The following is a 14071-nucleotide window of genomic DNA, read 5'->3' on the forward strand; positions in this document are numbered from 1 at the left end:
GAGAGGGTATGGGATCGGGAAAGGACCTCACAAGCTGGGAATCGAACTCGGGTCACCCACGATGCATCTGCGTCACGTCATGAGCGCAGCCCACTAGGCTACGGCTCTGACACCACTGTTTAATTTATTCATGTTATCATTGGGATCTTTGTAAGACATCGTGGATATCCGATTACATCATCCTATCGCTCAGCCCTAGTTGGACTACAACATGAACAGCTATATTGATAGGGCTTGGGTCCCACGTTTAAAGTAAGTCCGGGATTTTGCTCCCGTTTTATCATCTGCCATGTGAACATTGCAAGTTCGATTACTTAGAAGTAACAGACACTTTGCTAAGCCCTGTCTTAAAAGCGTTTCTGACCAATCCTAATTTAGCAACTGTTGCCATCCACCATTTCTCTGACATGTGTTTTGCTTTTTTCCAATGAGAGTCTATGAGAGTAATGTGTGTTTGACTAGTTTTAAGCAGAATTTTATAGAAATGACCCAAGATGTAAAAAAACATTATTGTCGGGTCACTTAGTTACTGAGGTAGAGAGGAAACATGCAGAGTTTTTTTTATTTTTTATCTTTAAATAAGTCTTGAGAAGAGCATGGTATGGACTAAACTGTGTCAGCCCTCATTACCAAATAAACAGTTATAACATCAGCAAGGACACAGTGAACTCCTACTGTTAACGCTTCACGTTTTTACAGTGAGCCAGTCCAGATAATGACTAGACTCCAACATGTTAGTCCATTGTTCTGTTTTTCCTCTTTGTGTAGAGGTGCATTGGAATGCACAAAGCAGATTTTTAGGTGCTAAGACCAAACTTTTCTTCCCTTTTTATCTTTCCAGCAATTGGCAGGACTTAAAATTGGATATTGGTCCTTGTCTCTTCTGCTAAGCATCAAAGCCGGTTTCTCTAATTATAAGAGCCTCTAATACAGCCAAATCTTAGTGTTTTATGAATCGGGTGACCTACCGAAAGCTCAGCAGTCAACAACTCAACCAGTGTAACTTGCTTGGTGGAGATGTACTGAAACACACATATATATATATATATATATATATATATATATATATATACACACACACACACACACTAACCTGGCTTGCCAGTTTGTAGCTGAGGCCCAAATGAGGATAAGGAATTTGACCTGTTGACCTTTGGAAGAAGAGGGAGGGAAAGGGACTGTGGTTTAGGGATGTGCAAAACAACCTATTTTCATAATCGACTAGTCAGTCGGTTGTTTGAATGACTAGTCAACTAGTCGGTGATAAGGATAATAATGTATAATAAGGCTCCGTTATTTTCATGTGACCCCGATCAGACACGTTTCAGAGGGATATATGGACGCTAAGTGCAGCACTTCAATATGGTGTCTAAAGAATATTCAACAAATAAATAGGCTAAATAACTATAACATCTTAATGCACAAAACTATCAAAGTAAGAAAAGTAAGAAATAAGAGGCTCCAATACAGAGGGGCACAAAACCACTTATGCACATCCTGGAAGCAGAATGATGTGCTTCAGTGTAATCGTAGTGCTTCAGGGCAATCCTCGCTGCACATTCGAAAGCGCAGAACTGCAAGATATTATTGCGGGTACACATATAGTTCATGACATCAAGCAGTTTAAACCTGTTTGATTGCAATTATTTATTTAAGCAGTGTCAGACAGAATCAGCAAATCACTTTAATTTCTCCATAGGACCTCACAAATATAAGATTATAACTCACAGCAGAGGATTTAACGTAAGACAGTGATTGTCTTGAAATGCATTGATGATTCGGCACTTTGATGGCTGTAACAACAGCGCATAAAAAGTCTAAACCTAAGGCATTAAAGAGACGAAACTTCTTGCAGAGGGTTTTACTGTGATGACTGTTATTCACTGTTAAGCACAGCAAGCTATAATCATGCAGAAAATGCTCTTAGAGTTGCGTCTCTCAATTAATTTGAGAAATGCACCTCCCATTAAAACTACCACCGGGGCCTGGGTAGCTCAGTGATAAAGAAGCTGGCTACCACCCCTGGGGTTTGCTAGTTCGCTAGTCTGAATCCCAGGGCGTGCTGAGTGACTCCAGCCAGGTCTCCTAAGCAACCAAATTGGCCCGGTTGCTAGGGAGGGTAGAGTCACATGGGGTAACCTCCTCGTGATCGCCATAATGTGGTTCGTTCTCGGTGGGGTGCGTGGTGAGTTGAGCGTGGTTGCCGCGGTGGATGGCGTGAAGCCTCCACACGCGCTATGTCTCCATGGCAACACGCTCAACAAGCCACGTGATAAGATGCACGGGTTGACGGTCTCAGATGTGGAGGCAACTGGGATTTGTCCTCCGCCACCCGGACTGAGGCGAATCACTATGGGAAAAAAAAATAAAAAACCTACCTCCACTGAAAATATGAATATTAGTAGTCGACCCGACTAAACGACTAGTCAGTTTTTTAGATAACTAATCGATTAGTCAACCACCCTGGCACCTCCCTTCTGTGATGGCTGTTCTTTCTGTACACATGCACATGTTTATGTCCACATTGGCATGGCTGCATGTGTTTTGGTGCTTTTCCAGATATAGATGAATCAATTGACTGATTTTAGATGTTAAGGTTGTAAGACTGTATGATTTTCTCCATTGTGACCCTGCGCAACTCCTCCGTGTGACTGGAGTATATCATTTATTCAGCTTAACCCAGTTTAGATACTCTGAGCCCGGATCACGTTTCATATTGGGGTTACACAATGCTGAATTTGGATCCTGGGAATCTCTTCTGTTTCTTCTTTCTCTGTGTTGTCCCTCATTTTTTGTCACCTCTCTCCTTGTGTCTGTCACTGTAAGTTCTGAATGGTGAGAGTGGATTGAGTTCCAGTGTGTGGAGAAACAGGGTCAGCTCTTTGAGCTCGGCTAAGTGTGTTGCTGCAGTATTGTGCCTTCAGGGAGGATACAGGTCGTGCTCCGGAATCTGTGGTGTCAGTTTTGGGTAACATCTTTATCTCTTAAACAGGACAGAGGCGCTGAGGTAGGTTTTGATGCTGTCACGCACACCAAAGAAGCTCTGCCTACCTGAAGGAATGAGAAATCCCTAATGAGTTCCCTTAAATATCTCAGTTGTTTCTTCTAGACAGTATTGGGGGTGGATGGAGAGGAAATGGGGGCGACTTTTTAGATTTTTCTCCTAAGAAAAAGAATTGTATTACAGACAGTTTTTGAATGGCGTAAATGTCCACAAATTGGAAGATTTTAAGAGATTACGAAGGAGATCTCTATTTAATATCTTAATTGTTTATAATTGACAGCACTGAGATTAAATGGAGAGAATATTGAAACTTTTTTATTTAAAGAAGACCATAGTGATCTCATATTTTTCTCCTCTGGAGTTTCAGACAGGATCACAACAATATCATAAACCATGCTGTGCAGATCAATTTATCTAAGCAATGTTGTCCATGTTATTTGTATTGCTCTATACTGTTGCTGTATATCAATGATTGAATCATTTGTTTTCATTTAAAATTTTCTAAGGAATTTGCCGAAGACACATCTGAGATAAATATTTAATGCTCAAAAGAAACATAACTCAGAACTCCATTAAGTTTCCTGGGCTATGAAAGCAACATTTGAGCAATAAAATGAGTTACCCTTGTTCTCTTCTTTTGTATCTACAAAAATAAACACCACATTAGTAGCACTAGTTCAATGGGTCAGCAGGTTAGCTTTGCTTATGCCAGGCCAGCAGCCCACCACCCGATTAGAGCAATCTACTAGACCAGACACAAATAATCAATTGGTTAATTATTCCAGTCCAAGCATCCAGACAATGTTTCTGCCACGCTCCTGTAATGTGTCCTCGTTTTCCTGTCTGTGCTTTGTCTGGAGCATTATCAAGCCTTGCTTCAGTTGCATTGAGGTGGAGGTGTCGACTGGAATGGGGATATTTTTAAAGAGGTGATGTAATCTAGCAGTAAAAGCTGATCAGAGTCACAGACGTGAGTCAACGGCAGGGAAATGGAAATGCTGAGCACTCCAAGGTGAGAAAGAGTTACTCTGGGGGTGTGGGGTGGAATGTGACATTTAGATTGTCTCATTCTGTAGGAATGTGTGTGTGTGTGTTTCAGCTGATCAGTGGTAAGAGGAATGGATGGAGATGGATAGGAAAAAGTGACTGTTTTCTTGGTTTCTCAGCTTTGTCAGTGTTTTTATGTACCATTAGCTGGATTATATGCCAGCTAATGGTTCACATCTGAGTTCACATCTGAACCTGTAAACCTGCCAGATGCAAGAACAGACTTTTAGAAACAATAAGTCTTTTGGTGGTGCATATGTATGTGCATGTACTTGGATACAAAAATGAGTTAAATCTGACAAAATCTCCCTTTGGGGAATTTCAGGGTTGTTCTCACTTGGAAAATTGTTTAAAAAAGTTCTCAAAAAATTAAAAAAGTTTTCTTTTAGGTGTAGGATTATAATTATAATTAGCTTAGTAACACTTTACAATAAGTTTCTATTTGTTAACATTATTAAATGTATTAGGTATCATCAGCAAGCAATTTACACTTTTTTTTTTAACAGTATTTATTAGATTAGTGTTCATTGTTAGTTCATGTTAGTCCATAATGCATTAACTAAAGTGCATGAGTAGATGTTTAAAGGAAGTGTGAGCAGTGAGTATCTTGTGGTTGACATGTCACCTGATCATTAATAGTTTTTTTTATGAGATTAGATTTTTCTCATGATACATGGAAGCAAAAATGGGATCCCAGAGTAAAATGTTATTTCTCGAATGCTGCTTTTTTTATTGCTCATGAGACTTACCGGAGTTCTGAATAATATTTAATGAAATATCAACTTTGTCTCAGACATTTCTCCTAAAATTCCTTAGGAGAAATACAAATTGACACAAAAGAGACAATTGTTGACATGCAGTGACTATAGAGTTATACTGTTTATTTGGATAGCATTTCAAGATTTTAAAATCATTTTGGGCAACTAAAAAAACAAAAAATAAACATGAAGCTGTACACATTCCTCCATTAACCAGTGTTCTGGATAACCAAACATCCAGGTCCTGACTGAGGAAGAATTAAGATGCTGTTACCATGCTGTTATGTTGTTTTGGTTGTGTGAAAGGCATGTTGTTTGGTGGTATGAAGTAGTGTGAGGCCAACGGAGAGGTGGTTAAGGGAATACCCCACATCGCTGGAACCTCAGCCGTGCCATGAATGAAATCTCTGTCTCTTTCTTGCCTGACACTCCCTGTGACGTGGTCATAACTACATGACCCATGAAGGTAGGGGGTCCAGCCTCTTTGTACAGGCCCCCTCTCTGGGCTCTGACATTGTATGAATCTTCTCAACTTTTCTCAGGGGATTTAGCCCTTAAACATCCCCCTCGACCCTACAAAGGTTCAGACTCCAGCCATCCTCAGGAATGAGGGAAATGAGGAGAGTGTAAAGAAAAGAAAGAAAAGACTTGAGGGTGAAAGAGAGAGCGAGAGGGGTAGGGGACATGAGAAAGAGAAGGTTTTTTGGACCCCGGGCCCCTTGGCATGTTAAGCCGTAGTGTTAATTACTTTAGTTGGGTGGTAATTACAGGTCGTGGAACACAGCGCTGAGGAAACAAAGACTAGCATGCTTAGAATGACAAAGACTTAAGGAGGTTTGTAGTGATCTGATAGTGAGATTAATTTACAACGTCTGTCCATGTAAGTGTGTGTCTTAAAGGTGAAGTATGCAACTTTTCTGGATGTTTAAATACTTTCCCGTATTCCAGCCAGCTTAAAATGCAGAGACAACTGTTTGCAAGCCATTAATATGTTGATTCCCCTTAAAAGTGTAAACACTGTGGCTCTGTGGAGCTATCAAAACCTTGCTCTGTTTTTTAAAGTTAACACAGCAACATTGACTCAACCAGTAGTGTGAATTTGCAGCGATACTATCATTTGTTCGACCGATCACAGACAGGGGTAGTGTTTGGGTCATTATATTTTGAATCTAGTGGCATTGAAATTATACACTTGACCTTTAAAATGTTACATTTACATTTATCCAAATTGACTTACAGTGCACTTATTACAGCAACAATAACTCTGGAGCAACCTGGAGTTAACTGCCTTGCTCAAGGACACAATGGTGGTGGCTGTGGGGATCGAACCAGCAACCTTCTGATTACCAGTTATGTGCTTTAGCCCACTACGCCGCCACCGCTCCAGTTGATCAGCATGAAATCAAAATTGACCCTGTTTACTTTCTTAACCCATTCCTGGTCTTATTCTGAATGTTTAATCTGTGAACGCTATTTCAAATGTAAAAAAAAAAAAATCGTCTTTGTAATCTTTCATCAAAATGTTATAACTTGCTCCACCTTTGAAAATACTTTCCTTTTCTGCTGATGTCACCAAGCCCTCTTATATTTTAAACCCTTTCCTTCCAACCAATACATTTCATAATCCAATCAAGATCTGATGAATAATATAAAGTCCCACCCTACTTACTATTTCATTGAATATCCTGTTTCAGTCAGTTAAGTAAAATGGGTTGCTGTTTTATGTTGACTTTAAGAGGTTTTCTGTAATCAAATACAATGAAACAGATTGACTCTGGGTGGTTTGTCTATTTGTCTGTGTGTTTAGTGGTGGAAGTTAAGGTATTTACAACCCAATAAAAAGCCCCCTATCTCTATACTCTCATCCTCTTGTCTACTGGATATCAGCCACTCCTCTTGAGTCTCAGATATTCAGAGTATGCAACCAAAAAGCACTAAAAAGTACCATGGTATGACTATGTTTGTTTTTATGACATGGCACCATGGTAATACCATGTTTTTTTGGAGGGGACATGTACCATAATAATAACCATAACCATAGTATTCTTTGAAGTAGCCAACTTTGGAGTACCATGTAAATAGCTTGGTACTTTATATGAATATGCACTTACAAAAACTCAAGGTCCAAAAATGGCCATGGCACCTCCATGGTACATGTCCAACATAACATGGTATTGTTGTGGTATTTTTGTACTGTGAGTGTACTTTTTTAATGGGTTCTAATCATTCAGGATTTGAATGGATGGTACATTTCAAAAGTATCATGGTATCTTTCACCATTAATGTAACATAGTAACAACAGTGTACTTTTTGTAAAAGTAAAAGGCTTCTGTTCTGTTTTTATCACTATATGCTGTTGTTTTTCCTGATTTTTGGGGGTACTATTGTTACAATGGTACTTGAGAACATCAGATGAATTATTTCTGTTGCTCTGGGTTTGACCCCAGTGATGATGTTTGTGTTTGGGTTTAAATATGGGCAGGATTTTGCTTTCATAGAGTAAAATGGCACCAGTCAGCTGAGAAGAGGACAGGATCATTACTTCCATAACCTTTACCCCACCACCTGAGTGTTTAAGGGCATCATGTGAATCAGTTCAGTTAACTCTAGTTAACTTGCTTGTATCCAGTCAGTGTAGAAGGCAAGATTGTGTTTGTTTTGAGGACTGAAGTGTAAAACTTTCCACATCAAGCTAATCAATATGTATGTTTACTTCACAGCAGGACTTGCATGTACTGACTGCTGTGCACATCTTTAGTGCAAGTGTTTTATACTACAAAGGATAAAACCTTGGCTGCATCCTATGTTGCATGCTATCTGTACTGTGTAGTATGCAAAAGTAGAATTAGTGAGTCTCAAATCATAAAAGTAGAATGCCAAAGGTGTCTGCATTCTATATCTTTTTCTGATTGATCAAAGTGCGCAATTTTAAATGTATGAACCTAAAAGTAATAATGAATTTTAAGATTATGAAACTAGCTAGATGCTAACGGTTAAACCTAAACAGTTATACCAGTGAAGTACTTTTTTTTTTTTTTTTTTTCCAGATGTGAATTGGGAGGCAGCACAATTATTTACAAAATCCTCAAATCAGTTTTGTTTTCTAGAAACCTCTCTAGACAGCCATGAAATTATTGGGTTGAGGAAAAGTGTAGGCAGAATATTGAAAAGAACATGCCGAGTCTACATTTTAAATTTAAACTTTATTTGTTTCCTGGCCATGGTTAAATTTTAATGGGGAAACATGGCAAACAGTTTGTTCTTTCTCTTAATTATGTGATTGGTAGACTTTGCAGATTTTCTTAGCAGATCTGTCATTATTTACCAACCCTCATGTTCTTTCAAACCTGTATGACTTTCTTCCTTCAGTGGAATATAAAAGGATATGTTATGGATATGTAAAGAATATGGCTGAACTATCCCTTCTTTAAAAATTACGAATATATTCTGATATAAAACAGAGCTGTTTCTTGTCAATGAGGCAGACAGAGATTCCTCCTTACATTGTGCCCTTTTTTTCCTCTCTGCCTGGTCTCCCAGCTGTGGAGAAATTTTCGCCCATAACTGCATTTATATACAGATTACATCATCCTTACACAGATTACATCATCATGTAAACATTGGTGATATCATTATGATTTCATTACTTTCCATAACCCACCAGTAGCCCTTCAGTGAGATGTGTATTGAAGTGTGTGTATTTGAAAACTTGTGTGTATATGTCTGGAACTCTGGATGCTGGATTGGTTTGTAAATGGGGGTCTGCTTTAGTCTTCATTATTAGCCATCCATTGCTGATTTGAATTGAGGATAATTGCTCATTTAAGGACTGATCTGTTCTGTTTCATCATACTGTCATATATTGTTTTAATAGAGCTGGTATCTGTTGCCCTTATAGGCTGTTACAAGGAGGGCTCCATGAATGATCGTCACCATGATGATGACGGACCATATGCTGGACCTCCCTCCACCACTGAACAACGAGGTTCCCATGATGCACCATTTGATCAATGGAGATGCATCACAGCAGGTAAGCTCATAGTACAGTACAAATACTAGTATATAGAGTCAAAACCACATTGTCATGGACCTGATTGACTCTGGATCTTTTTTTAAAAGGTGATCCTGGTCCAGGTGAATCCAGGTGAGACGTTCACCATCCGCACGGAAGATGGGGCTTTGCAGTGCATCCAAGGTTTGTCCGATGAAGGTTTTCTTTCATTTGGTCCACATATTGCGTCATGTAGCCTGACAATCTTAATAAATCTTAATTATTCACTCTTGCTCTTCAAATCTCTGATTGAGTCTACCTTGTTTTGAAATTATTGAGAGTGCTTTTACCTAGAGTTTTTGGTGCGGACCTGAGTCCATTTGACATTAGAGGTTTGTTTGTTTGGTTGAAAGCTCTTTTCTGAACTCAGGTGCATACCAAAGCCATTTTGTAGCTCAATTGGTAAAGCTTGGATAAAAGTGTCTAGTAAAATACATAAATGTAAATGCAATTTGGCCTAACTTGTGGAAGTGAAATTGTCTTTAGAGAGCAACTTGTGTTCTTTATATCCCTTCACAATACTCTGCAGCAGAGAGACATGATGATATTTTTTTCTTCTTCATATCATTCGATATTGATATTATCAAGATATACATTTCATACCATTAATGGGGTTGGGAGGATGCAATCTACATGTTTGTAAGACCTCAATGTAAACATAACTTTAGCGGACGTTTGAAACACTTTCTTATGATGCTACACACTCCAGCTCAGTAGGTGGTGGTAATGCACTATAAACTGGATTGCCAGCCTCCAATAAACATCACAAGAAGAAATAATTTCTTGCCTGTGGCAGTGCTTTTGATCATGAAAACACGTTTAGCTAAATAGTACATAAATAAATAGCAATAGTGTTGATGTCTGATTTGTTGTTGTGTTCAGTCAATAGCTGTATTGCATTGTCAGTGCTGTCTTGTTTGATACACAATGACATCATATTAGCCAGATAGCTAGCTAGTGGTTACCTATTCTCATTACCAGTTTCCACAACAGAAGGGCTATGAAGCTGATAGCCAGCTATTATTACCTTCCTTCTGGCAGATTTCATGACTGTGATTCAGTTAGCTAGTTCTGTGTATAACTTTGCCGAACTGCTTGCATTTTTATAGATACATACCTGATCCGATTGTCTTGATGAAGAACATAGGCTAAATATTGAACATTTTTCAAAAAAAGATTTTTTCCCCAATAAATATCAATATTGTTTTATCGCTGAACGACCTATGCCATGTGACAGCTCAGATTGTTTCAAAACAATCATTTCTAGCCCTTGCTTGAAGTAAAGGTTTGTGGTTGTGAGTTGTGAGTTAAGCAGTTAGAGAGGCATTTGGTCACCAAAAACCTACTCTAAATTGAATCTGACCTCATAATGTCTTTTTAACTTCATAAAGACTTTTAAAGGCTGGCATATTTCCTCAAAAAGGGGGTTGAATGCACAGTATGATGCATGTAAAAGATTAAAAGTGGAGAGTCACAGTAGCCTAGACCACAGGATACTGGTTCAGACCCTCTTTGCACTCAAATCACTGTTTACACAGCTAAGAGGAGCTGCAATGACTGTTTAATTCAATTTGTCCAATGAGAATGGTGTAATCAGCAGAGGAGGGGTGTTTATGGAAGAGACGGAGTTGGCAGCTTGCCGACGGAGAAGAAAGAGAGAAAAAGACATAGAGACCCTTACAAAAATGTACTGTGGTGGTAAAATGGCAATACCATAGTACTTTGAAATGGTACTGAAATTTGTGTACCATGGATACCATGGTACCATGTCCAAAAAACCATGTTAGTGCCAGCGGCCAAAAAAAAAAAAACTTGCAATGTCTGTACCACACAGGTGCAGAGAAGCTGCAATGAAAGGCCACGTAATGTTCTGGCATGTTGGGAATAAGATCTTTGTTTAAATTTCTAACATTTGTACGATCTTTGCCAGGTGGCCATGCTGTGCTGGATAAGACCAGTCTTCTGTTATTCTTTGATGTTGACTTTGCATTTTTGCAAACAATTTGCTGATAAATGTTTTCCCAGGGTTGGGCAGTGTACAGTTGGCTTGTTTCAACCGAACATGCTTATCTTTTATTAAAACAATTCTGTGTAGAGGTACTACATATTATGTCTGTAGTTCAGAGCGCCTTTAGCACATTTGAGCACATCGAAATTTGCACAATAGAGCTTGGTTGGCGTTTCCATTAATGTTACTACATGACCTGCTCACAAACAAACTTTGCGCTTCACAGTCTTTGTGTCTTACTCCTAGTTTTGTCAATGATTTTATCATACTAAAATCACATTAACATTTCTAATGTTGATGTCTTGTGGCTATGCCTTTGTTACAATTACAATACCTTTGAGTGTGTATTTTAACTTTTATGGACTGGCCCCATTCCCTTTCATTGTAGGTACTTAAATGTAACTATGGTTTTTGCTTCTTTTTTAAAGGATGCTGATGCTTGGTCTATTTTTCAAGCCCAAAACCAGCTTTTTATCAGGATAAACATGTGGAACAGGCCATATTGGTACTGAATCCAACACCATGTTAGAAAAGAGGTATCTAGAATTTGCATCCAGCCATGTGCCTCTTTGCTGGGATTTATGAACCAGAGAAACACCTTAAGTGTACTTCATCTCTGAGTGCTGCATCACCTTTCCTACCAGGCCTAGACCCTCTTATAGACATCTAGAAGATCTTGGCGTTGATTTGGTGGCACCAAATCAACAGCAGTCTGAGATGCTATTCTTCTCACCACAATTGTACAGAGCGGTTATCTGAGTTACCGTAGACTTTGTCAGTTCGAAACAGTCTGGTCATTCTCTGTTGACCTCTCTCATCAACAAGGCATTTCTGTCCACAGAACTGCCCCTTACTGGATGTTTTCTGTTTTTGGCACAATTCGGAGTAAATTCTAGAGACTGTTTGAAAGTGTGTGAAAATCCCAGGAGATCAGCGGTTATAGAAATTCTCAAACCAGCCCATCTGGCACCAACAATCATGCCATGCTCCAAATCACTGAGATCAAATTTTTTCCCAATTCTGATGGTTGATGTGAACATTAACTGAAGCTCCTGACCCATATATGCTTGATTTTATGCACTGCACTGCTGCCACAAAATTGGCTGATTAGATAATCACATGGATGATTATTGGTGCCAGACAGGCTGGTTTGAGTATTACTGTAACTGCTTATCTCCTGGGATTTTCACACACAACAGTCTCTAGAATTTACTCAGAATGGTGCCAAAAACCAAAAACATCCAGTGAGGGGCAGTTCTGTGGATGGAAATGCCTTGTTGATGAGAGAGGTCAACAGAGAATGGCCAGACTGGTTCGAACTGACAAAGTCTGCTGTAACTCAGATAACCGCTCTGTACAGTTGTGGTGAGAAGAATAGCATCTCAGAATGCTGTTCTGAGATGCGGGTTGGTGCTGTTTTGGCGGCACGAGGGGGACTTACACAATATTAGGCAGGTGGTTTTAATATTGTGTCACCGTGTATTAGGCTGCATATCCTCACAGACACAATGTTGATTCACTCTCTTCAGAACGGCTGTAAAAGTAGTACAACCATACACACACTCACATTCCAGAATAATGATCCGTTTCTACACTTTTCCAGTTATTTTGTTTGCTTATTCTTGTAATGTAGTTAGTTCACCTGAATTTCATTGCAACATGCTGCGGTAATGGTTTCTGCGTCTAGACACTGTATTTGGACTCTTTTTTTGCTCCTTTTCTCCATCCTTCTCCAGATTGTGTAAATATGTTTCCTGTTGATGTGGCTCGGAGCCCTGACCCCTCTCTGTGGCCCCCCAATCACTCACCCCTTTCCTACAACTCAGAGACACATTACTCCAGAGGCAGATGTGTAATATTAAGAGCCGTGTCCCAAAATACTGTGCAAAATTTGTGTATCCGTTCTGACTGTCAGACAGAGAGAGTGAGAGTTAGGAGTGAACGAAAGCGACTAAAAGAATGTGTACATGTGGAGATCAGGCGCTGCTAACAGATCACACCTGGCCTGGTGCTCTTGCCAGGTTAATCCAGTTTAGACGGCAGTCGCCTCAGGCCCCAGGGGAGATGCCTTTAGCATCACCAACTTAAGTCGTGGTAATCTTTTGATCTCACTGGTTTTTAATGAATGGCACATTGCTTACGTACTTAAAAAAAAAAAAACAAAAAAAAAACTAGGAGGCCACGAACGCAAAACCTCATGTAAAATGCACTGTGCTTGGCTCTGCGTTGTTTTAGAGTCTTCTACAAGACTTGAGTGTAGTTTGAGTGGAATTACCAGAATTCCCTTAACGTCATGACTGCAGTCGGCAGCCAAGTTTGAGGGAAGCTGTTATTGTACTAAGTGAGTAATGGAGCGTTACTCAATAGATAGAATATAAAAAAGAACAGTGGCAGCATTGAAAGATTGCCATGTTCTTAGATCATGGTATTTACATGGTACTCCAAGGCACTGCAAAGAATACCATGGTATTACCAGTATACATGTCCAAAAAGCAATTGTTTTACCTTGGTAACACCATCCAAAACTTTACTTTGATATGTACTATTGTACTGAATTATTATCATAATCATAAACCGTAGTGTTTGCATGGTACTCCAAGACACAGTATTTCAAAGAATACCATGGTATTACCATTGTACATGTCCAAAAAGCAATGATTTTACCATGGTTACATGTCCAAATAACCATGGTAATATGATGGTACTTTTATATACACCATGATACTGAATTAATATCATAATCATAAACCATAGTGTTTACATGGAACTCTAAGATACAGTATTTCAAAGAATACTATAGTATTACCAGGGTACATGTCCAGAAAGCAATGATTTTACCATGGTACCTTGTCCAAATATCAATGGTACTTTGATATCCTCATGAGACCCGAGCGTGACTTCTGTGTGCATTTTCCATTTCATTATTTGATTTGTAACTAGTAGCACCTAATAAATGAGCAAAAAATAAATAAAATACAAATTCATGAGCAAATAGTTTTCCTACAACTTGATGTCCTCATATGTGGACAGTGGGACTAAGTTGTGAAATTTTAAGAAATACCAATACCAATTTGAGTGAATGCACTTTGCTGCATATGAAAGCTATAGGATGCACCCTTGCTCTCTGTTTAGTGAATGACTTAACCTAGAGTGTGCTGTCTGTTTGCACTGGTCTCAGAACTGTTTAAAATGCACCTTATTTT

General features: G+C 39.1%; 1 protein-coding gene across 2 annotated transcripts in view; it reads left to right on the forward strand.

The window, feature by feature from the left end:
* LOC127431607 (fibronectin type III domain-containing protein 3B-like) overlaps positions 1-14071 on the forward strand; it is an 89829-nt gene that overhangs the window by 4245 nt on the left and 71513 nt on the right. For both annotated transcript variants that reach the window (XM_051682102.1, XM_051682103.1), the window contains exons 2-3: positions 8708-8839; positions 8929-9004. In XM_051682102.1, coding sequence (XP_051538062.1) covers positions 8732-8839; positions 8929-9004 — 184 coding nt within the window. In that variant the 5' untranslated portion in view covers positions 8708-8731. The remainder of the gene's footprint in view (positions 1-8707; positions 8840-8928; positions 9005-14071) is intronic.

This window comes from Myxocyprinus asiaticus, chromosome 41 (assembly GCF_019703515.2).
Source record: "Myxocyprinus asiaticus isolate MX2 ecotype Aquarium Trade chromosome 41, UBuf_Myxa_2, whole genome shotgun sequence".
In the NCBI taxonomy this organism is placed as follows: domain Eukaryota; kingdom Metazoa; phylum Chordata; class Actinopteri; order Cypriniformes; family Catostomidae; genus Myxocyprinus; species Myxocyprinus asiaticus.